Source organism: Schistocerca piceifrons, chromosome 6 (genome assembly GCF_021461385.2).
Source record: "Schistocerca piceifrons isolate TAMUIC-IGC-003096 chromosome 6, iqSchPice1.1, whole genome shotgun sequence".
Classification (NCBI taxonomy): Eukaryota; Metazoa; Arthropoda; class Insecta; order Orthoptera; family Acrididae; genus Schistocerca; species Schistocerca piceifrons.
The window spans coordinates 128,999,704-129,024,498 of NC_060143.1; the positions used below are offsets into that span (position 1 = coordinate 128,999,704).

Here is a 24,795-nt window from a genome sequence, read left to right on the forward strand (position 1 = left end):
AAAGTAGATCCTAAATTGATACAGTTCCTAAACATAGTAATGAAAAATTGGAAAACCACACTTAATATCACATCACAGCCAATACAGATTAAGCATCGAATATACCAAGGAGACTCATTAAGTCCTTTCTGGTTCTGCCTTGCTCTGAACCCACTATCCAACATGCTAAATAATACAAATTATGGATACAAAATTACTGGAACATACCCACACAAAATCACACATTTGCTATACATGGATGATCTAAAACTACTGGCAGCAACAAATCAACAACTCAACCAGTTACTAAAGATAACAGAAGTATTGAGCAATGATGTAAATATGGCTTTTGGAACAGACAAATGTAAGAAAAATAGCATAGTCAAGGGAAAACACACTAAACAAGAAGATTACATATTGGATAACCACAGCGACTGCATAGAAGCGATGGAAGAAACAGATACCTATAAATATCTAGGATACAGACAAAAAATAGGAATAGATAATACAAATATTGACAAAGACTAACAAAAATACTGAAAACAGAATTGACAGCAAGAAACAAGACAAAAGCTATAAATACATGTGCTATACCAATATTGACCTACTCATTTTGGAGTAGTGAAATGGAGTAACACAGACCTAGAAGCACCCAATACACTTACACGATCACAATGCCACAAATATAGAATACATCACATACATTCAGCAACAGAAAGATTCACATTAAGCAGGAAGGAAGGAGGAAGGGGATTTATCGACATAAAAAACCTACATTATGGACAGGTAGACAATTTAAGAAAATTCTTTCTAGAACGAGCAGAAACTAGCAAAATACACAAAGCAATCACTCATATAAATACATCGGCTACACCACTGCAATTTCATAACCACTTCTACAACCCTTTAGATCACATAACATCAACAGATATGAAGAAAGTAAATTGGAAAAAGAAAACACTACATGGCAAGCACCCATATCATCTAACACAGCCACACATCAATCAAGACGCATCCAACATATGGCTAAGAAAAGGCAATATATACAGTGAGACGGAAGGATTCATGATTGCAGTACAGGATCAAACAATAAACACCAGATATTACAGCAAGCATATTATTAAAGATCCCAATACAACAACAGATAAATGCAGACTTTGCAAACAACAAATAGAAACAGTAGGTCACATCACAAGCGGATGTACAATACTAGCAAATACAGAATACCCCAGAAGACATGACAATGCAGCAAAAATAATACATCAACAACTTGCCATACAACATAAACTAATAAAACAACACGTTCCCACATACAAGTATGCACCACAAAATGTACTGGAGAATGATGAATATAAATTATACTGGAACAGAACCATTATAACAGATAAAACAACACCACATAACAAACCTGACATCATACTCACCAATAAAAAGAAGAAATTAACACAACTAATCGAAATATCGATACCCAATACAACAAATATACAAAAGAAAACAGGAGAAAAAATTGAAAAATACATCCAACTGGCTGAGGAAGTCAAGGACATGTGGTATCAGGATAAAGTTGACATTTATACCAATTATACTTTCAACTACAGGAGTCATACCACACAATATCCACCAGTACATCAATGCAATACAGCTACATCCAAAGTTATATATACAACTACAGAAATCTGTAATTATTGATACATGTTCAATTACCCGAAAGTTCCTAAATGCAATGTAACATATTCCGTATAGTTAAAAGGAAGTCACACTTGATCAAGGTCTGCCTCACTTTCCATTTTTGAGCAGTCGCAGCGTCTGAGAGGGGAGAGAAATAATAATAATAATAATAATAATAATAATTTTGTAATGCTCAATGCCTCGGTGCAAGTCTTTTATTTGAATGCCACTTTTTCATATCACAACCTACCCCAGTTATACAACTGGAGAAATGGGATCTATAGTTTAACATGGAATCTGGCTAAGCTCATCATTGGGAAGTGAAAAAAATCTGTAGTCCGCCCAGGATTTGATCCCGTGACCTTTCAGTTTTCAGGCACATGCTTTGCCACTAGACCAACTTTTATTATTGTAACAAAATAAATTCAAAGTGCTAATGTGTTATTTCCTTGCTACTTATGTCTGAGCTTGTATGACTAACAAGTGCTACTTTATATTATACACCATGGCAAGAAAGCAAAATTCCATTTGTGTGTCTTTTACATCACTGCTTACTAGTTGTGTCTTTCAGTAGTTACCATTTATAGTGCTTCTAAAGCAATAACAGTTGGCTATGATCTTGGGTTAAAGACAGAGTAATGCCAGCAGATAGTAATACTTACTTTTCCTTTACATTCTTAATTTTGTTTTCAATTTCATTTGTGAGTAATTTCTTCTTATCCAGAGTGGTGACCTGGGACATGATGGGCTCCAATAACCTTCTTACGAGCATTATGTTGCATTTTATCATTTGGTGTAGTTTTAGTTTTCATTGTGTATTATTTGTAAAGAATATACTCTTTGGTTTGTTTAATGTCTGCAAAGTAATGTCATTAGCATTTTGATTAATATGAAACTGATGATAGTACTTACCAGTTTGTCATTATATGACACCAAAATGCTCTTGTAAATAACCTCATGTTTGTAAATATGACTTCAGTAACATGTTCTTAAATTATTAAAACTATATGCAATCAAACACTGGAAAGTCCAGATTGGAATATCAACAATTATAAAAAGGATTGATTGCTAATCACCTAAAAGATGACACGATGACCTGCAAACAGTCACAACGAAAAGGCTGTTTCACACTAAGCTCCTGACCAAAGCCTTCTTCAGAAAACAAAGGAAAACACACACACACACACGCACACGCACACGCACACGCACACGCGCACGCGCGCGCGACCATTATTCCTGCAGCTTTACCTCAAGCTGCTGGAAAAAGTGGTTGTGTGTGTGTGTGTGTGTGTGTGTGTGTGTGTGTGTGTGTGTGGGCGCGCGCGCGCGGGTGTGTGATTGTGGGTGTCTGCAACTTAGTGTGTCATGTTTATGGTGATTAACAATGTAGCCTTTTCATAATCATTGAAGCTATATGCAGCCAGTTTTAAAGCAACATGCCAAAATTTGGTTGCATTCAGAAAACTTCTATATCATTGCTAATATTGAAATTGTGGATTCCACAGGACTCACAGGTCTGCAGAATATCGGCAACACATGTTACATGAATGCTGCACTGCAAGCTCTGTCGAACACACCACCGCTGACACAGTTCTTCTTGGACTGTGGGGCCTTTGTGACAAGTCGCACAGGCACAACAGGTTCTGGTGATAAGAAGCCTGGTCTTTCACGATCGTACCACAGGTTAATCCAGGAGATGTGGCATTCTCGCCGTCCAGGATATGTTGTACCTTCTGCCATTCTGTATGGGATCAGAAACGTTAGTATTCATTTATTACTGATTGAAATTCAGTTGGAGATTCATTCAATTTTGTTCTGTTCTTCGAGGTGTATTTATAAGATCTCTCTTTAAATGCTGAGCAATATCAATAGAAATGTTGAGCATTTTGTGCTTGCTTAAAATTTCCATTGGAACAAAAAGGTAGGATGCTTAAGTGAAATCAAGAGTTGTAGTTACTAATTTTGTTCCCACTTGAGACTAGAAGGGTGCACAATTTAGATCAGAAGCAGGTAAAAAGATATTAATGGTATGGAGAAAGAGCCCTATAAGAAACAGAAGAGAATCGAAATCAAATATCAAATATCAGATATCAGTGGGTGAAATTCTAATTCTGAAGAAATGTTTGGAATATTATTATAGACCAGTAAATTGACAACACAGCTTAGATTATGCAAATAGATATAAATTACATAAATTACAATGGAAAGAAAGTGCTGGCAGGTCGATACACACAAACATACACACAAAATTCAAGCTTTCGCAACCAACGGCTGCTTCGTCAGGAAAGAGGGAAGTAGAGGGGAAGATGAAAGGTTGTGGGTTTTAAGGAGAGGGTAAGGAGTCATTCCAATCCCGGGAGCGGAAAGACTTACCTTAGGGGGAAAAAGGACAGGTATACACTCGTGCACACACACACATATCCATCCGCACATACACAGACACAAGCAGAAATTTGTAAAGGCAAAGAGTTTGGGCAGAAATGTCAGTCGAGGCGGAAGTACAGAGGCAAAGATGTTGTTGAAAGACAGGTGAAGTATGAGCGGCGGCAAATTGAAATTAGCGGAGATTGAGGCCTGGCGGATAACGAGAAGAGAGGATATACTGCAGGGCAAGTTCCCATCTTCGGAGTTCTGACAGGTTGGTGTTGGTGGGAAGTATCCAGATAACCTGGACGGTGTAACACTGTGCCAAGATGTGCTGGCCGTGCACCAAGGCATGTTTAGCCACAGGGTGATCCTCATTACCAACAAACACTGTCTGCCTGTGTCCATTCATGCGAATGGACAGTTTGTTGCTGGTCATTCCCACATAGAAAGCTTCACAGTGCAGGCACGTCAGTTGGTAAATCACATGGGTGCTTTCACACGTGGCTCTGCCTTTGATCGTGTACACCTTCCGGGTTACAGGACTGGAGTAGGTGGTGGTGGGAGGGTGCATGGGACAGGTTTTACACTGGGGGCGGTTACAAGGGTAGGATCCAGAGGGTACGGAAGGTGGTTTGGGGATTTCATAGGGATGAACTAAGAGGTTACGAAGGTTAGGTGGACGGCGGAAAGACACCCTTGGTGGAGTGGGGGAGGATTTCATGAAGGATGGATCTCATTTCAGGGCAGGATTTGAGGAAGTCGTATCCCTGCTGGAGAGCCTTCGCATCCCGCAACTACCCTCCCGACCTGGTACAGAAGCAAATAACCAGAGCCACTTCCTCATCTCCTCAAACCCAGAACCTCCCACAGAAGAACCCCAAAAGTGCCCCACTTGTGACAGGATACTTTCCGGGACTGGATCAGACTCTGAATGTGGCTCTCCAGCAGGGATACAACTTCCTCAAATCCTGCCCTGAAATGAGATCCATCCTTCATGAAATCCTCCCCACTCCACCAAGAGTGTCTTTCCGCCGTCCACCTAACCTTCGTAACCTCTTAGTTCATCCCTATGAAATCCCCAAACCACCTTCCCTACCCTCTGGATCCTACCCTTGTAACCGCCCCCGGTGTAAAACCTGTTCCATGCACCCTCCCACCACCACCTACTCCAGTCCTGTAACCCGGAAGGTATACACGATCAAAGGCAGAGCCATGTGTGAAAGCACCCATGTGATTTACCAACTGACCTTCCTACACTGTGAAGCTTTCTATGTGGGAATGACCAGCAACAAACTGTCCATTCGCATGAATGGACACAGGCAGACAGTGTTTGTTGGTAATGAGGATCACCCAGTGGCTAAACATGCCTTGGTGCACGGCCAGCACATCTTGGCACAGTGTTACACCGTCCGGGTTATCTGGATGCTTCCCACCAGCACCAACCTGTCAGAACTCCGAAGATGGGAACTTGCCCTTTAGTATATCCTCTCTTCTCGTTATCCGCCAGGCCTCAATCTCCGCTAATTTCAATTTGCCGCCGCTCATACTTAACCTGTCTTTCAACAACATCTTTGCCTCTGTACTTCCGCCTCGACTGACATCTCTGCCCAAACTCTTTGCCTTTACAAATGTCTGCTTGTGTCTGTGTATGTGTGGATGGATATGTGTGTGTGTGCGGCTGTATACCTGTCTTTTTCCTCCCTAAGGTAAGTCTTTCTGCTCCCGGGATTGGAATGAATCCTTACCCTCTCCCTTAAGACCCACATCCTTTCATCTTCCCCTCTCCTTCCCTCTTTCCTGACGAAGCAACCGTTGGTTGCGAAAGCTTGAATTTTGTGTGTATGTTTGTGTTTGTTTGTGTGTCTATCGACCTGCCAGCACTTTCTTTTGGTAAGTCACATTATCTTTGTTTTTAGATATATTTTTCCCATGTGGAATGTTTCCCTCTATTATATTACAATGGAAAGAAATAGAAATGAAATGGATAGGGGGCAAACAGATGAAAAGTAAGGCAAAACCTTAAACTACAATCTTTTGACGATGTCCTCTGATTTTGAGAAGTAATTGATTTATCAGTTACCAAAGGAGTGTAGATAGTTCCTTGTTTACAACACCAATCACGCCTGTTCTCTTATTTTGATTGCACCTGGGACCCTTTCAAGACAGTCTTTGGTAGTTAAGAGCATTCTCAAATTAACATCGAATAGAAAATTACCCTAACTAATAAGGTAACATGTTTTCCATCATAATTTTAATTGGAGTAATTTGAAGATTTTAATTTATACTGACAGGACAAGGCTGGGAACTGGTGGCTCTGTATACATCTGTTTAGGTTCTATGTTGCAGGGTTGGCGTTCTCCTTCTCACTTGAGTAGTGGTCATTAATAGGAGTATTTGGCGCTTAGCTTCCTCTCCTGTCAGTTGCGATTTGAAATCTCTACCTGTTCCTGTGTTCTATTTGATTTATACAAAATAGTTACCTGTGTTGCACAAAACATCTGAACCTTCTGCTATGTTACATCAACGAATTAAACTGCCTACACAGCCACCTGCAATTGCAGTTCAGATTTGCATTTTGAAAATTAGTGTTGAATGCCCATATGCCTTTCAGAATTAGTATTTTCTCAGCTTGTTCGACTAGTGAACAAAATACATCAGTGTGTCCCTTTTTTGTTAAACTCTTATTGATACTGATTATGCACGTGGCTAGGCTACAAACCACACCCGTGTGGTACAACTCCTTTTAACTGATGTCACTTTGGGGTCATTCCATCTCAAATCAACTAACAGTCTGAACCTTGATATCTCAGATTTGGATGAATTTTTTTCAGGTAATGTACCCACTAACACTAGTTTAAATTAGAAATTTCAGATTTTTCCGACTTTTGGTTTTTGAGTTTCAAGGGTTTAAAAATCAAAAAAACCTCCATTTTTGATCAATCGATGATTGTTTTAAAATGCTCTAGCTCAAAAACTGTACAAGCTGTTGTTGTTGTTGTTGTGGTCTTCAGTCCTGAGACTGGTTTGAAGCAGCTCTCCATGCTACTCTATCCTGTGCAAGCTTCTTCATCTCCCAGTACCTACTGCAGCCTACATCCTTCTGGATCTGCTTAGTGTATTCATCTCTTGGTCTCCCTCTATGATTTTTACCCTCCACGCTGCCCTCCAATACTAAATTGATGATCCCTTGATGCCTCAGAACATGTCCTACCAACCGATCCCTTCTTCTGGTCAAGTTGTGCCACAAACTTCTCTTCTCCCCAATCCTATTCAATACTTCCTCATTAGTTATGTGATCTACCCATCTAATCTTCAGCATTCTTCTGTAGCACCACATTTTGAAAGCTTCTATTCTCTTCTTGTCCAAACTATTTATCGTCCATGTTTCACTTCCATACATGGCTACACTCCATACAAATACTTTCAGAAATGACTTCCTGACACTTAAATCTATACTCGATGTTAACAAATTTCTCTTCTTCAGAAACGATTTCCTTGCCATTGCCAGTCTACATTTTATATCCTCTCTACTTCGACCATCATCAGTTATTTTGCTCCCCAAATAGCAAAACTCCTTTACTACTTTAAGTGTCTCATTTCCTAATCTAATTCCCTCAGCATCACCCGACTTAATTAGACTACATTCCATTATCCTTGTTTTGCTTTTGTTGATGTTCATCTTATATCCTCCTTTCAAGACACTGTCCATTCCGTTCAACTGGTCTTCCAAGTCATTTGCTGTCTCTGACAGAATTACAATGTCATCGGCAAACCTCAAAGTTTTTACTTCTTCTCCATGAATTTTAATACCTACTCCAAATTTTTCTTTTGTTTCCTTTACTGCTTGCTCAATATACAGATTGAACAACATCGGGGAGAGGCTACAAACCAGTCTTACTCCCTTCCCAACCACTACTTCCCTTTTAATGTCCCTCGACTCTTATAACTGCCATCTGGTTTCTGTACAAATTGTAAATAGCCTTTCGCTCCCTGTATTTTACCCCTGCCACCTTTAGAATTTGAAAGAGAGTATTCCAGTCAACATTGTCAAAAGCTTTCTCTAAGTCTACAAATGCAAGAAACGTAGGTTTGCCTTTCCTTAATCTTTCTTCTAAGATAAGTCGTAAGGTCAGTATTGCCTCACGTGTTCCAGTGTTTCTACGGAATTCAAACTGATCTTCCCCGAGGTTGGCTTCTACCAGTTTTTCCATTCGTCTGTAAAGAATTCGCGTTAGTATTTTGCAGCTGTGACATATTAAACTGATAGTTCGGTAATTTTCACATCTGTCAACACCTGCTTTCTTTGGGATTGGAATTATTATAGTCTTCTTGAAGTCTGAGGGTATTTTGCCTGTTTCATACATCTTGCTCACCAGATGGTAGAGTTTTGTCAGGACTGGCTCTCCCAAGGCCGTCAGTAGTTCCAATGGAATGTTGTCTACTCCGGGGCCCTTGTTTCGACTCAGGTCTTTCAGTGCTCTGTCAAACTCTTCACGCAGTATCATATCTCCCAATTCATCTTCATCTACATCCTCTTCCATTTCCATAATATTGTCCTCAAGTACATCGCCCTTGTATAGACCCTCTATGTAGTCCTTCCACCTTTCTGCTTTCCCTTCTTTGCTTAGAACTGGGTTTCCATCTGAGCTCTTGATATTCATACAAGTCATTCTCTTATCTTCAAAGGTCTCTTTAATTTTCCTGTAGGCAGTATCTATCTTACCCCTAGTGAGATAGGCCTCTACATCCTTACATTTGTCCTCTAGCCATCCCTGCTTAGCCATTTTGCACCTCCTGTCAATCTCATTTTTTAGACGTTTGTATTCCCTTTTGCCTGCTTCATTTACTGCATTTTTATATTTTCTCCTTTCATCAATTAAATTCAATATTTCTTCTGTTACCCAAGGATTTCTACTAGCAATCGTCTTTTTACCTACTTGATCCTCTGCTGCCTTCGCTACTTCATCCCTCAAAGCTACCCATTCTTCTTCTATTGTATTTCTTTCCCCCATTCCTGTCAATTGTTCCCTTATGCTCTCCCTGAAACTCTGTACAACCTCTGGTGTAGTCAGTATATCCAGGTCCCATCTCCTTAAATTCCCACCTTTTTGCAGTTTCTTCAGTTTTAATTTACAGGTCATAACCAATAGATTGTGGTCAGAGTCCACATCTGCCACTGGAAATGTCTTGCAATTTAAAACCTGGTTCCTAAATCTCTGTCTTACCATTATATAATCTATCTGATACCTTTTAGTATCTCCAGGGTTCTTCCATGTATACAACCTTCTTTCATGATTCTTAAACCATGTGTTAGCTGTGATTAAGTTGTGCTCTGTGCAAAATTCTACCAGGCGGCTTCCTCTTTCATTTCTTAGCCCCAATCCATATTCACCTACTATGTTTCCTTCTCTCCCTTTTCCTACACTCGAATTCCAGTCACCCATGACTATTAAATTTTCGTCTCCCTTCACAATCTGAATAATTTCTTTTATTTCATCATACATTTCTTCAATTTCGTCGTCATCTGCAGAGCTAGTTGGCATATAAACTTGTACTACTGTAGTAGGTGTGGGCTTCGTATCTATCTTGGCCACAATAATGCGTTCACTATGCTGTTTGTAGTAGCTTACCCGCATTCCTATTTTCCTATTCATTATTAAACCCACTCCTGCATTACCCCTATTTGATTTTGTGTTTATAACCCTGTAGTCACCTGACCAGAAGTCTTGTTCCTCCTGCCACCGAAATTCACTAATTCCCACTATATCTAACTTCAACCTATCCCTTTCCCTTTTTAAATTTTCTAACCTACCTGCCCGATTAAGGGATCTGACATTCCACACTCTGATCCGTAGAATGCCAGTTTTCTTTCTCCTGATAACGACATCCTCTTGAGTAGTCCCCGCCCGGAGATCCAAATGGGGGACTATTTTACCTCCGGAATATTTTACCCAAGAGGACGCCATCATCATGTAATCATACAGTAAAGCTGCATGCCCTCGGGAAAAATTACGGCTGTAGTTTCCCCTTGCTTTCAGCCGTTCGCAGTACCAGCACAGCAAGGCCGTTTTGGTTATTGTTACAAGGCCAGATCAGTCAATCATCCAGACTGTTGCCCTTGCAACTACTGAAAAGGCTGCTGCCCCTCTTCAGGAACCACACGTTTGTCTGGCCTCTCAACAGATACCCCTCCGTTGTGGTTGCACCTACGGTACGGCTATCTGTATCGCTGAGACACGTAAGCCTCCCCACCAACGGCAAGGTCCATGGTTCATGGGGGGCTATACAACCTAGAGAGCTCAAACTTGCACCATTGTTTTCCTCTATAAATTCCCTTTAATTTGATATGTAACTTGACTATGCTACCTAAATCTGAAAATTTTAAACTATTCCCAAAAAAACATTTTTTGAAGTTTCCAAAATACATACCCTCGGATTTTTTAATAAAAATTGTATGTATTGTCCAGTCTAACTGACTAAATGCATGCAAAATTTCAAGATGGGATCTCAATGGGTTCTTGTTTAAAATAATATTTTACTACCACAATACACACTAGTGAGGTGAAAAGCAGACTATTTCTAGGCTATGAATACTAAGGTAGGCCTATGTAATTCTAACAAACTTAAATTATTATGTTAGCCTTTTTATGCAACATTACCCTCTTACTGTTTATTAATTCATTAAATGATATTTTAATGCGAGAATAAAATATATAAAAAAATAACAACTTAAGAATCTTACAATTTTGTACGACATTCACTTTTTATTATAAGAAAAACGTGAGATTTTCATATAGGGTCAAGGCTCTAGTTTTGGCTACTACCTCACTTATGGCCACCTTGATGTGACGGGGAAGCTACACTGCATCCTTTCATCATATATTATAAGTGGGAGGGAAAACTAAAACATCTGCAGTATGTCTTCATATCAGATTGCCAAATCTTAACACCCAAATCACTTTATGTATTTGCCATGGAAAACATAAAAAACATTGACTTTGAATATTGCACAACAGCGGACTATGAACTGACCAAAGGATACTTACTTCCGTGGTTTCGTGACTCAAAAGCGATTGTGGGAACACAGAAGTTTCACTCACATAAACCCTGCACAGAGAGTCAAATTACTGTCAAGCCTTATCGTTTTAGTCTGGATGAGTCTCTTGAATATGTGGCAACACTGAACCAAATAACACCGTCACATATGGAAAATATTACTGCTGGTTTTGTGACAGTAGCATATGACGACTCTTGGTGGCTAGGATGCATTGAAGAAAAATACATTGACATGTACTGAATAAATTTACTATCCACAGTATTTTTACTATCCACAGCCAAGAGATATATTAGATGTACCAGGAAATACTCTTTTACTAACAGCGAATCCAACAACAGCTACGGGAAGAACCTACACTTTAAGTGCTAAAGAAATGAAGTTGTCTTCTCTTGCTTTGGAAAAATATCTTAAAAGATCATAAAAGAAGCACGTTTAAATTATGTTACACCTACCCTCACTAAGTTGTATAAATACCATGTGTATTAACTTTGTAAATACCAATTGGTATTAGAAATACAGTTCTATCCATGCAGATATCAACAAGTTAATCTTTTTCCCAAGTTAAATTACTTATATGCCAATTTCAGATATAAGGAACTTGTTGTAAATGATTACAAATAATACTGGAAAACCAAGAAAAAGATAATATCTGCCATTTACAACTAAGGATGAAGGTGAGTGGCTTTATTCAAAATTTTAACTTGTAGCATGTATATTACAAATTAAAATGTGTTCACTTCCTTATGATGCATAGTTAAAAGAATCATGAACATTTAAAGTAAAACAACACTATATCATTTAATGAATTAACAAACAATAAGAGGGTAATGTTGCATAAAAAAGCTAACACAATTAAGTTTGTTAGAATTACATAGACCTACCTTAGTATTCATAGCCTAGAAATAGTCTGCTTTTTACCTCACTAGTGTGTATTGCGGTAGTAAAATATTATTTTATACAAGAACCCATTGAGATCCCGTCTTGAAATTTTGCATGCATGTAGTCAGTTAGACTGGACAACACATATCATTTTTATAAAGAAATCCGAGGGTACGTATTTTGGAAATTTCAAAAAATGTTTTTTTGGAATAGATTAAAATTTTCAGATTTAGGTAGCATAGTCATGTTACGCATCAAATTGAAGGGAATTTTTAGAGGAAAACAATGGTGCAAATTTGAGCTCTCTAGGTTGTATAGTTTTTGAGCTACAGCACTTTAAACAATCATCGATTGATCAAAAACAGAGGTTGTTTTGATTTTTAAACCCTTGAAACTCAAAAACCAAAGATCAGAAAAATTTGAAATCTCAATTTTTAACTAGTGTTAGTGGGTACATTACCTGAAAAAAAAATTCATCCAAATCTGAGAAGTCATGGTTCAAATTATATAGTACAATTGTTTGATTTGACATGGAATGACCCTTTGGCAACTTGTGTGTTGATGAGGATAAAATGATGATGGAGACAACACACCACCCAGTCCCCAAGTGGAGAAAATCTCCGACCCAGCCGGGAAGCAAACCTGTTCCCCTTATGTGTCATTCTGCTGCACTAACCACTCAGTTATGGAGGCAGAGAATCTCACATTATGCAGTGTAGATGATATTATTCCTTCTATAGCGGATTAACTTTTTCTTTCACTTTGATCCTAATTTTTTCATTTCGTGTTTATCCTATGCCAAGCTTAATTTTTGCCAGAAATTATTGTTCAAATTATAGTTTTCCTCTCTCTGGTTAATTTTATTGTATTTCTGTTCATTTCTTTGCAAGTCAAGTGATGGAAGACACTGGCAGTGTCCCACTGCAGATTTTAAATGTATATACAGGCATCAGAAAAGGTTTTCCATCACCTCGGTTGTGAGAGTTTTGGAACCTGTACAGAAAATTGGAATAGAGATCAACATAAACATCATTTCTGCCCTTTTCATTGCCCATGAAAACAACACATTTCATGTTGTACCACCATACAGCGCGACCTTCAGAAGTGGTGGTCCAGATTTCTGTACACCCAGTAGCATGTCCTCTTGCATTGATGCATGCCTGTATTCGTTGTGGCATACTATCCACAAGTTCATCAAGGCACTGTTGGTCCTGAATGTCCCACTCAACAGCGATTCGGTGTAGATCCATCAGAGTGGTTGGTGGGTCACATTGTCCATAAACAGCCCTTTTCAATCTATTCCGGGCACGTTTGACAGGGTAGGTCTGGAGAACATGCTTCTCACTCTAGTTGAGCGATGTTGTTATCCTGAAAGAAGTCATTCACAAGATGTGCGCGATGGGGGCGCAAATTGTCGTCCATGAATACGAATGCCTCGCCAGTATACTGCCAATATGGTTGCACTATCAGTTGGAGGATGGCGTTCACGTATCATACAACCCTTACGGCACCTTCCGTGACCACCTGTGGTGTACGTCGGCCCCACATAATGCCACCCCAAAACAGCAGGGAACCTCAACCTTGCTGCACTCGCTGGACAGTGTGTGTAAAGCGTTCAGCCTGACTGGGTTCCCTCCAAACACTTCTCCAACAATTATGTGGTTGAAGGCATATGCGACACTCTTTGGTGAAGAGAACATGATGTCAATCCTGAGCAGTCCATTCAGCATGTTGTTGGGCCCATCTGTACCACGCTGCGTGGTGTCCTTGTTGCAAAGATGTACCTTGCCATGGACGTCGAGAGTGAAGTTGCGCATCATGCAGCCTATTGCGCACAGTTTGAGTCGTAACACGACATCCTGTGGCCGCACGAAAAGCAGTATTCAACATGATGGTGTTGCTGTCAGGGTTCCTCAGAGTCATAATCCATAGGTAGCGGTCATCCATTGCAGTAGTAGCCCTTGGGCAGCCTGAGCGAGTCATCATCGACAGTTCCTGTCTCTCTGTATCTCCTCCATGTCTGAACAACATCACCTTGGTTCACTCCGAGACGCCTGGACACTTCCCTTGTCGAGAGTTCTTCCTGGCACAAAGTAACAATGCGGACACGATCGAACCGTGGTATTGACCATCTAGGCATGGTTGAGCGACAGACAACACGAGCCGTGTACCTTCTTCCTCACGGAATGACTGGAAGTGATCGGCTGTCAGACCCCCTCCATCTAATAGGTGCTGCTCATGCATGGTTTTGTGCACCTTTGGGCAGGTTTAGTGACATCTCTGAACAGTCAAAGGGACTGTGTCTGTGATACAATATCCACAGTCAACGTCTATCTTCAGGAGTTCTGAGAATGGGGGTGATGCAAAACTTTTTTTGATGTGTATAGCTTTCACTGACTGTTTTCTGTCAAAATTCTGTTTTGGGACTCTTTTCATTTTGTTGGTAATTAATGAACGTGATGAACAGTTGTGTTTTCAGAATATCGTGAACCATATGACATTCATTCCATTTCTATGGAGAACTTCCTTCAAGCTACTGATGGTCACACAGATAATGCACCATATAGTTTCTTAAACACAGTATTACTTGCAGGATGTTCCCATAACCTTGTGTCACTGTTACTTCTCAGCAACTGTTTTGTTCTTTATATTTTATACAATAGGCAGATTCATTATTGAGTCAAAGAAGGGTATGTTTTTGTATTTTTTCTGATAAACTAAACTAAACTCCGCCTGAACGGGTCATGAAGGCCCGCAACAGTTAAATTGTACGAGGTATGGAACTTAAATAGTGGCAACTATTTATTCACAACCGGTATAAAAGAGTTAAGTGTTTGCACCTGTTACTGTCCTTCAAAGTAGTCACCAGCGTTGTGTAGGACCTGTTGGCAGCGCAGAAAGTGTTGCTGCTGCTTTTGCAAAAGTGGTCACAGGTGATGCTACAAAAACGAACAGTAATACTGTGCATTCACGGTCTGCCGTGGAGGAACGAATGCATTAGGATAACACCATCAAAGTTGTACACGAGAATCACCATAAATTTCACCATACTGGGGCTCTGACACACTTTCGACTTTCGCGGCAACCTGTAATGCTTTGCGAAAGAAGTGGCGACACTTTCTGTGCAACCCACCTATCATTTTGCACGACAATGCGCGGGTGCATACAGCGCAAGCTGTGGCTCCTCTGTTCAATCAATGGGACAGGGAAGTACTGTACCATCCACAATACTCCGTGAACTGAAGTCCTTGTGACTTTGATTTGATTCCGAAGATGAAGGAACAACTTCGTGGCATTCACTTCAGAACTGTTCCAGAGATTCGACAGGCAGTAGACTGCTCCATTCGCACCATCAACAGGACAGGCTCTGCTAATGGTATACTACGCCTTCCACATCACGGGCAACGGGTTCTAGACAACGCTGGTGACAACTTTGAAGGACAGTAACAGGTGCAAACATGTAACTCTTTTGTATCAGTTGTGAATAAACAGTTGTCACTATTTAAGTTACAGCTCTTATTTTTTCTGATATTAAGTCTAAGTCACTGTAGTCTCGTGTTATGTTAATTAGCAAGGACCCTGTATACCATACAGCTAACTGCTTGCCTCCTCTTAGGACAGTCTGAAACATATCAGCAAAAATTGTGACAGATAATCATCTGTTACTTGGCATCCACTGCTGGAAAAAGGTCTGCTCCACAATTCATAATACGTAATAGTCTTCATCTGTACACATCCACGTTACTCTCGCACTTTTCTGATGTCATCAATGTACCTTCTGTTTGCTTATCATCTTTTCTTATCTCTTGAAATCCAGCAAAGAGCCCGCTTTGTCCATCTACCATCCGTTCATCTGGCTACATGCCCCACTCATTTTGATTTCTGTTTCATTAGAGTTGTAATTACTTCCAGTCTGTTCCCTGATGCATTTTTGTTACCTATGTTCCCTATGAAATCTCAATGAATGTCTCGATTGCTTGCTTATTTTAGATGCATTGGATCCTTCATTTTGAAAACTGTTTATTTTACCAAAAGCACTCCTGGTTATTTCTGTTCTTTTGTTTATTTCATTTAATATTAATTCAAGCATTGACTTTAACTGCCCAAATTTAGTCATTGCCTTGTTTCTCAAAAGCTGTTTATACAGTTTCAATTATAACTGGGGCAAATATTTTCTCAGAGTCCATAACTACCAGGTAACATGACAATTTATGCTTGTTGCTCTGTTCTGTAACTTCATCAACAGAAAATTATCAGCTTTTGAAGCTTGTTTAGTCTTTGCCTGATGAAAATCCATTGCCACTGCCTCCCCGCAATGCATTTGGTGATACATGTAATGTATGCCTTCTAAGTTATGGAGATGTAGCGGGATGGATAGTGTCTTTCTGTCTTGCCAAACTCCTTTCCATTGAAGTAGAAAATTTGTGTCAATAAAACACTTGAGCAGCTACAGACTTGTTCAAAAAAGAGCTTACATTGGCTAGACACTCACTCAGTAGGTTAAGATGACAGGTGGTACAGTAATGCAAGCAGAGAGAAAGTTCTTCAAGCAGTAGAATATTTATGTAACTGTCTCTATAGGGCACGAGATGATCAGAAACACAGGTAGCGGATAATAATATTCCAGAGGTAATATTGGTCAAGGCATATAGAGTTATTTGTGGCAAGAAGAAAGCAGACGTAAGGAAATGATGTTTATCTGATATAAAGTTATAGAAAAGAAAGACAAAAAGTTCATATATAAAGCAAGTTGCTTGCCCAAAATTATTGCAAAAAATTTTATTTCCTCACAGGAGAATGAAGTACCCTTCAAATATCACTGTTTAGGGAACTTATTACTCCAGTTAGAGTTTATTATTTTTTTATTTTTATAAGTAATAAAAAATTGCTTCAAAGAATCTAAAAGTTACAAACTTACATTTCGAATTTGCCATATTCAGGTACATCCAATGTTTCGTGGCTATCAGCAACATGATACCCAGGAATTCTTGCGGTGTTTCATGGACCAGCTGCATGAAGAATTGAAGGAGCCAGTAGTGGATATTTATCCTGAGAAACCAGTTCCCCCACATGGTAAGCAAATTTTCTTTAAAAAAATACCTTTAAACACTGGGTTTGCTTGTAAGGATAATACCATTTGAAACTTCAGAATGAGTGGTGTAGTCTCCAGCACTTGTTGAGCAATAAATTTTATCTTGGGATTTTGGCACTGATGTGTGGTATGAAATTGTTAAGTTTAAGGAGTAAAAGTAATTGAAGGAGTTAAAATATCAATAAGACTTAAAACATCACTTGCTTACACTAGACATACACACCATTGGGAAAGATGGCAGAAAACTTTTTCAATCTAGAGGTAGAGGTACTGCCCCCCCCTCCCCCCCCCCTCCCCCCCCGCTCTCTCTCTCTCTCTCTCTCTCTCTCTCTCTCTCTCTCTCTCTCTCTCTCACACACACACACACACACACACACACACACACACACACACACACTTGTTGATATTATGTCAAGTATGGTTCTACCTTGAGCAAACACTAATTCCTGTTTTAACACTCATACATGTTTTAGTAAAGTTTTACCACCAGCTGAGGGTTCATTTATTTTCTTCTTATCACATACTAATATTTATGTGGCTGTGTGATGTTTGCAGTACAGCTGGTATTTTGCTCTAGTTTATAATTTTTTGTTGATTCTGCTCTTTCATTCCTCTATGGGGTATATAAACTGTGCTTGCTAACGCACATACACGAAAAGTGTTTGACATAGTGTCCCATAGCAGACTGTTAACAAAGGTCAAAGAATACGGAAGTTTCTCAGATATGGGAGTAGCTTGAAGATTTCTTAAGTAAGAGACTCCTGTACAGTGTCCTGCATGGCGAGTGTTTGTCAGAGACAAGGGTATCATCAAGAATGCTGCAAGAAAGTGTGAAATTACCGCTCGTATTGTCTATATGCGTAAACGATCTGACAGATTGGGTGAACAACAATCTGGGACTGTTTACTGATGGAGCTGTAGTGCATGGGAAAGCGTTGTTGATAAGTGCCTTTAGGATGGTATGGCGTAACTTACACAGAATTTCTATTTAATGTAATGAATGACAGCTTGCTCTGAATGTAGAAGAATGTAAGTTAATGCAGATGAGTAGAAAAACCATCCTGTAATTTTCAAATACAGTATTATTGGTGTGCTGTTCAACACAGTCACATCAAATTAATATCTATGTGTAATATTGCAGAGTGGAGGTGGAACGAGCTTGTAAGGCTTGTAGTAGAGAAGCTGAATGGTGAACTTCACTGTATGGGGGGAATTCTAGACAAGTTTAGCTCATCTGTAAATGCGGCCATATGTACAACACTTGTGTGACCCATCTTGAGTACTGCTTGGGGGTTTTGGGAAACCCACCAGGCTGGATTAAAGGAAGACGTCAAACACTGGAGGTATGCTGCTAGGTTTGTTACCAGTAGGCTTGATAAACACATGGATGTTACAGAAATGTTTTGTGAACTCAAATGGGTATCCCTGGAGGGAACATGATCTTTTTGTGACACACTATTGAGAATATTTAGAGAACTGGAATTTGTGGCTGATTGCAGAACTGTTGTGCTGCCACCAGTCTACTTTTCTCGTAAGGACCATGAAGAAAAGATCAGAGAAATTAGGTCTCGTACGGAGGCGTGCAAACAGTCATTTTTCACTTATTTGATTTGCAAGTGAAACAGGAAAGGGTACGGCTACTAGTTGTGCAAGGTACATTCTCCCATGCATCATATCATGGTTTTTGGAGTAAGCGTGTAGGTGCAGGTAATCTAAATGTAAGTCTTCATAAGTCTCCATTTGGCCAAAGTCATAATTGTCACATTCATTAAAAGTGAATATCAATTTAAAAATACCTAGAAAATAAAAATATTTATATATAGCAAGCACTTATAGTTTAATACTGGAAAATAATGCTGGTAATTTTTATACTAAACAGATCCTCACTGAGGAATTGTGAAGTTGTAGATAACAAATGAACTGCCCCGTATCAATTACTTATACAATAATTTTCGGATAGAACAGAGGAAGAGGGAGACCGTAGACAGTAGAGTGGGAGTGTAGAACAAATGGGATGGGTGGAGGCAGAGATGGAGGGGGTTGTGGGACAAGGAATAGCAGAGATTGAGGCCCTATGTGGATTACAGGATTGAAGGATGTGTTGAGAGCATAAATCATATCTACACAGTTGGGGAGGTATCCAGACAGCATGGGCTGTGAAGCAGGCATTATATAGCAGTGTTGCTATATGATATGCTCCGACATGACTGGAATAGGTTGTGCATAGGGCAGGTGTTGCATCTGGGTCCTCTGCATCAAGGTGTTGGAAGTAGATGTGGTATTTGCGCCAGTAAGAAGTTATCGAAATGGGATGGACACGGGAAGACGAGATGTACATGTACAGACAAACAAATTATAGAAGTTTTAGAACCCTTGCATGATCTATTTAAGAAAGAGCTTCACAAATTGGGCAACACTCATTGCCCTACCTCTGACCCTTATGCAAGCAGTTATTGATTGAAAGATTTGTTGGCTGACCTTCTGAGGGATATCATGTCAAATTCTGTCCAAATAGTGGGTTAGATCATCAGAATCCGAAGCTGATTGGAGCGTGGTGCCCATAATGCTCCAGTGCTCAATTGGGAAGTGATCCAGCGATCTTGCTGGCCAGGTTAGGGGTTTGGCAAGCACGAAGACAAGCAGTAGAAACTCTTGCTGTGTGCGGGTGGGCATTACCTTGCTGAAATGTAAGCCCAGGATGGCTTGCTGTGGAGTGTAACAAAAGGGGTGTCGAATATTGTCAATGTACTGCTGTGCTGTGCTGTAAGTGTGTCACAGACGATAACTAAAGGAGTTCTGCTATAAAAAGAAATGGCACCCCAGACCATCCCTTTTGGTTTTTGGGGCCATGCGGTTGGTGATACTCTGGTTGGTATCCCACAGCTACACCTGGTGCCTCCATACACGTCTTCGGCCTGGGGTCTCATTGACTGGCGTAGAACTGTCTTCAGTGATGAGTTCCATTTTGAACTGAGCCCAAATGATCGGCAAAGACATGTCTGGATAGTCCCGGGACTTGTGTCTTAAGGACAGCAAATCTTGATGCCGATCGGGTGAGCTGATCGACTGTGCTTGGCAGGACTCAGTTTTGTAGCTCTTAGCACTTTCTGGTGGCAGGTAGCGAAAACTTCCAGAAGACCTCTGTGTATTGTGTGTGTGTTTTGATTATAGAGCATTTGTTTACATTAATAAAACTTAAATTTGAAAATTGGAAAATTGTAGTTTCAGTTTGTGCATTGCAACATAGGACAGTAATAAAAACATATATCGCTAAACTGTCTAAAATACAGGAATGATAACCAAAATTTTTGTAAAAATTGACAATACTTCAACACTTTTTTTCTTTACTATAGGAGAGTGAAAATCATTTGAGAAGTGAGAAATACAGGTTTCTCTTTAACCTGCTTGGCCTCACTACAGACTGCCTTTCCTCCATGACTTGTAATCTTGAATGTCTCAAAGCTTGCTATCCCAGAAAATCATGCAAAGAATTATGAACTCATACCATTGTACCAAATTAGTCCTAACATCAATAATATGAATTCCTGCACACAGCATAGGCTATTCCATCATGCGAAACATCTTTAACAAAAAACTTTTCTGCTTCACTACTTCTGAGAGTGTGGATTACTATTTTCAAAATATTTTAAACACTTGTAAAAAATGCATAAACTTTGGTATTGTGTATATCTTGCTCTAATAATAGATCTAAATGATTAATGGAAAATCTCATATAAAGATGTGAAACAAATACTAACAAAGAGATAGAGGGGCTGGCCAGTACTTACCTCAGCTCAGTACAGCCGATAGATACACAAAAAACAGAACCGAAAATTTAGGTTCCTAGCTTTCGGAACAAATGTTCCTTCATCAGGGAGGAGAGAGGGGAAAGAAAGGGAAGAAGGGAAAGTAGATTCAGTTACTCACAACCCAGGTTATGAAGCAACAGGGAAAGGAAAACAGGGAGGGTAGCAAGGATGGAGGCATGGTTGTCAGAGGGAAGCCAAAGATATTCTACCGTAAGTACTGCGCCAGCTTCAAACCAAAGAGGATGCATACAGAAGTAAAGAGGTATATAGTATAAAGATAAACACAACTACGTAGGATGAAAAGATGCGTGAATGGCTACAGAGGAAAGGGAAAGAGGAGAAGACTGAAGAGTAAATGGGAGTGAGGTTGTTTAACGTAGGTTCAGTCCAGGGGGATGGTGGGATGAAAGGATGTGTTGGAGTGCAAGTTCCCATCTCCGCAGTTCAGAGGGACTGGTGTTGGGTGGGAGAAGCCAAATGGCACATACGGTGTAGCAGGTTCCTAGGTCCCTAGAATTATGCTGGAGGGCATGCTCTGCTACTGGGTATTGGGCATCTCCTAGGCGGACAGTTCGTCTGTGTCCGTTCATGCGCTCGGCCAGTTTAGTTGTTGTCATACCGATGTAAAAGGCTGTGCAGTGCAAGCATGTCAGTTGATAAATGACGTGTAGTTTCACACGTGGCCCTGCCTTGAATTGTGTATGTTTTACCAGTAGCGGGGCTGGAGTAGGTGGTTGTGGGGGGATGCATGGGGCAGGTTTTGCAGCGGGGTCGGTTACAGGGGTAGGAACCGGTGGGTAGAGAAGGTAGTCTGGGAATATTGTAGGGTTTAACAAGGATGTTACGGAGGTTAGGGGGGCGATGAAAGGCAACTCTGGGTGGTGTGGGGAGAATTTTGTCAAGGGATGATCTCATTTCAGGAGTTGACTTGAGAAAGTCATATCCCTGGCGGAGTAATTTGTTGATGTTTTCGAGGCCAGGATAATATTGGGTGACAAGGGGGATGCTTCTGTGTGGTCTGGGGGTAGGAACATTGTTGTTGGACGGGGAGGAATGTATTGCTCGGGAGGTCTGTTTGTGGACAAGGTATGCAGGATAGTTGCGGGAGAGGAAAGCACTGGTCAGGTTATTGGTGTAATTGTTGAGGGATTCGCCACTGGAGCAGCTACGTTTGTCACGAATACCTAGGCTGTAGGGAAGGGAGCGTTTGATGTGGAATGGATGGCAGCTATCAAAGTGAAGGTAATGTTGTTTGTTTGTGGGTTTGATATGGACAGAGGTGTGGATGTCAGCTTCAACAAGATGAAGGTCAACATCCAGGAAGGTGGCTTGGGTTTTGGAGAAGGACCAGGTGAAATTCAGATTCGAAAAGGAGTTGAGATTATGGAGGAAATTAAGGAGTGTTTCTTCACCATGAGTCCAGACCACAAAGATGTCATCTATAAACCTATACCAGGCCAGGGGCAGCAGCTGTTGGGTCTTCAGGAAAGCCTCCTCCATGCGGCCCATGAAGAGGTTGGCATAGGACGGAGCCATCCTGGTTCCCATGGCCGTTCCCCTGATTTGTTTGTAGGTCTGGCCTTCAAAAGTGAAGTAATTATGGGTGAGGATGAAGTTGGTAAGTGTGATAAGGAATGAGGTTTTTGGAAGATCTTCGGGTGGGCGTTGGGAGAGATAGTGCTCAAGGGCAGAGAGACCATGGGTATGTGGGATGTTTGTGTAAAGGGATGTAGCATCTACGGTGACAAGAAAGGTTTCAGGTGGGAGAGGAGTGGGAATGGATTTGAGGCGTTCTAGAAAGTGGTTTGTGTCTTTGATGTAGGATGGGAGTCTGCGGGTGATAGGTTGGAGGTGCTGGTCTACCAGAGCTGAGATACGTTCTGTTGGGGCTTTGAAGCCTGCTACAACGGGATGGCCAGGATGGTTCTCTTTGTGGATTTTGGGTAATAGGTAGAAGGTAGGGGTACGTGGCTCAGGTGGAATGAGTAAGTCTATGGAAGCCGTTGTGAGGCCTTGTGAGGGACCTTGGATTTTTAGGATTTTCTGCAGCTCAGTCTGGATGGAGGGAATGGGATCCTGGGTAACAGCTTTGTAGGTTGAGGTGTCGGAGAGTTGACGCAGTCCTTCTGCCACATACTCCACACGGTCAAGTACGACAGTTGTGGAGCCTTTATCCGCCGGGAGGATGACAACAGAGCGGTCTATTTTCAGCTCCTTAATGGCACAGGATTCAGCTGGGGTGATGTTGGGGGTTGTCGGGATGTTCTTCAAGAAAGACTGGGAGGCAACACTGGATGTGAGGAATTTCTGAAATGTCTGCAAGGGATGGTTTTGGGGGAGAGGAGGAGGATCCCTTTGAGAAGGCGGTCGGAACTGTTCTAGACAGGGTTCAACACTGGGTCTAGTATTTGGGGGTTGTGTTTGGGTAGTGAAGTGATATTTCCAGTTGAGGTTCCGAGTGAATAAGAGGAGATCTTTAACCAGGGCAGTGTGGTTGAATTTAGGCGTGGGGCTAAAGGTTAAGCCTTTTGATAGAACAGATGTCTCTGGAGGAGAGAGGGATCTGGATGAGAGGTTTAGAACTGAATTGGGACTGGTGATATGTGACATTTGACTGTGGTTATAATTGAGATTTGGTCTGTGTGGGGTATGTGCTGGGATGGGGAGATTGAGTAGGGTGGCTAGGCTACGTTTGTTGGCTATAAGGGGGGTTTGTTGAAGGTTCTGTTGTGGTTGGTGTTTGTGAGGGATAGGGAGAGGGACCCCACTTCTTAGGTGTTGCACTAGCACTGTGGATAGTTTTTTCAGGTGGTGTGTGGCATGGAACTCAAGTTTGCAGCTGGCTTCTAGAAGGCCGAAACCACACGTCTTCCTACTTGTTTTAGTTGTCCTTTGTAATCGTTGTTACGTCAACCGCTTCATGGTCACTGATACCAGTTTCAATGTGGACATCCTCAAAGAGGTCAGGTCTATTTGTTCCATTAGATCCAATATATTTCCATCATGAGTGGGGTTCCTAACTATCTATTCAAGGTAGTTTTCAGAGAAATCATTTAGTAAAGGTTCACAGGATGTCTTGTCATGCCCACCCCTAATTAAACTGTAATTTTCTCAATTAATTGTTGGATGATTAAAGTCTCCACCTGTGATTGTAGGTCCGTCCCGATAGCTGAGTGGTCAGTGCAGCAGTCTGTCATGCCAAGGGGCCCGGGTTCGATCCCGCCTTGTCAGATATTTTCTCCGCTCAGGGACTGGGTGTTGTGTTGTCCTCATTATCATTTCAGAATCATCAGTGGAAGGCAATGGCAAACCACCACTGGACTCACTTCCCTAGACGCTCATGCGGTGGACCTCTCTGATGAGGCTTCCCCCATGATGAGACCTGATGTAAGGCAGAACACAAAGTTAGTATGATTATAGTGTGATTGAGGAACTCGTGCAAGTGAATTGAGATTTTCCCTAAAGTTGTCACTCACTTCAGGAGATAAGTGTGGTGGGCGATAGAAGGATTCCATTATCATTTTATCCCCACCCCTGAGTCTTGCCCACGCACTCTCACATGCATCTCCAATTTCTGCCTTGGTGGATTTGAGTTTCTCGTCTACTGTGACAAGTACACCTTTACCATTTCCCATTTACCTAACTTTTCGATGTACATTTAAATTTCTTCCAAAAATCTCACTGCTATCTGTTTCAGGTTTCAACCAGCTTTCTGTACATAGTATTATGTGATCTTCACTGCTTTTCATGAACGCTTCAAACTGTGGCACCTTGTTATGAATGCTTGGGTAGTTTACCATTAGGATTTTAATACTGTCACCTGTGAGAGGCATTTCTTTCAATCTTGCACTGATACTTCTGGGTTTCCTACTACAGCTATCATTATCTGGATTGGATGGAGAGTCACCTAGTCTAACAAAAAAAACCTTGTGTGCATGCCACAC

The 24,795-nt window shown here is 40.9% G+C and overlaps 1 protein-coding gene across 1 annotated transcript in view; it reads left to right on the forward strand.

The window, feature by feature from the left end:
* LOC124802705 (ubiquitin carboxyl-terminal hydrolase 20) overlaps positions 1-24,795 on the forward strand; it is a 185,593-nt gene that overhangs the window by 25,984 nt on the left and 134,814 nt on the right. Inside the window, exons 5-6 of the mRNA XM_047263658.1 lie at positions 3,153-3,406; positions 16,891-17,023. Coding sequence (XP_047119614.1) covers positions 3,153-3,406; positions 16,891-17,023 — 387 coding nt within the window. The remainder of the gene's footprint in view (positions 1-3,152; positions 3,407-16,890; positions 17,024-24,795) is intronic.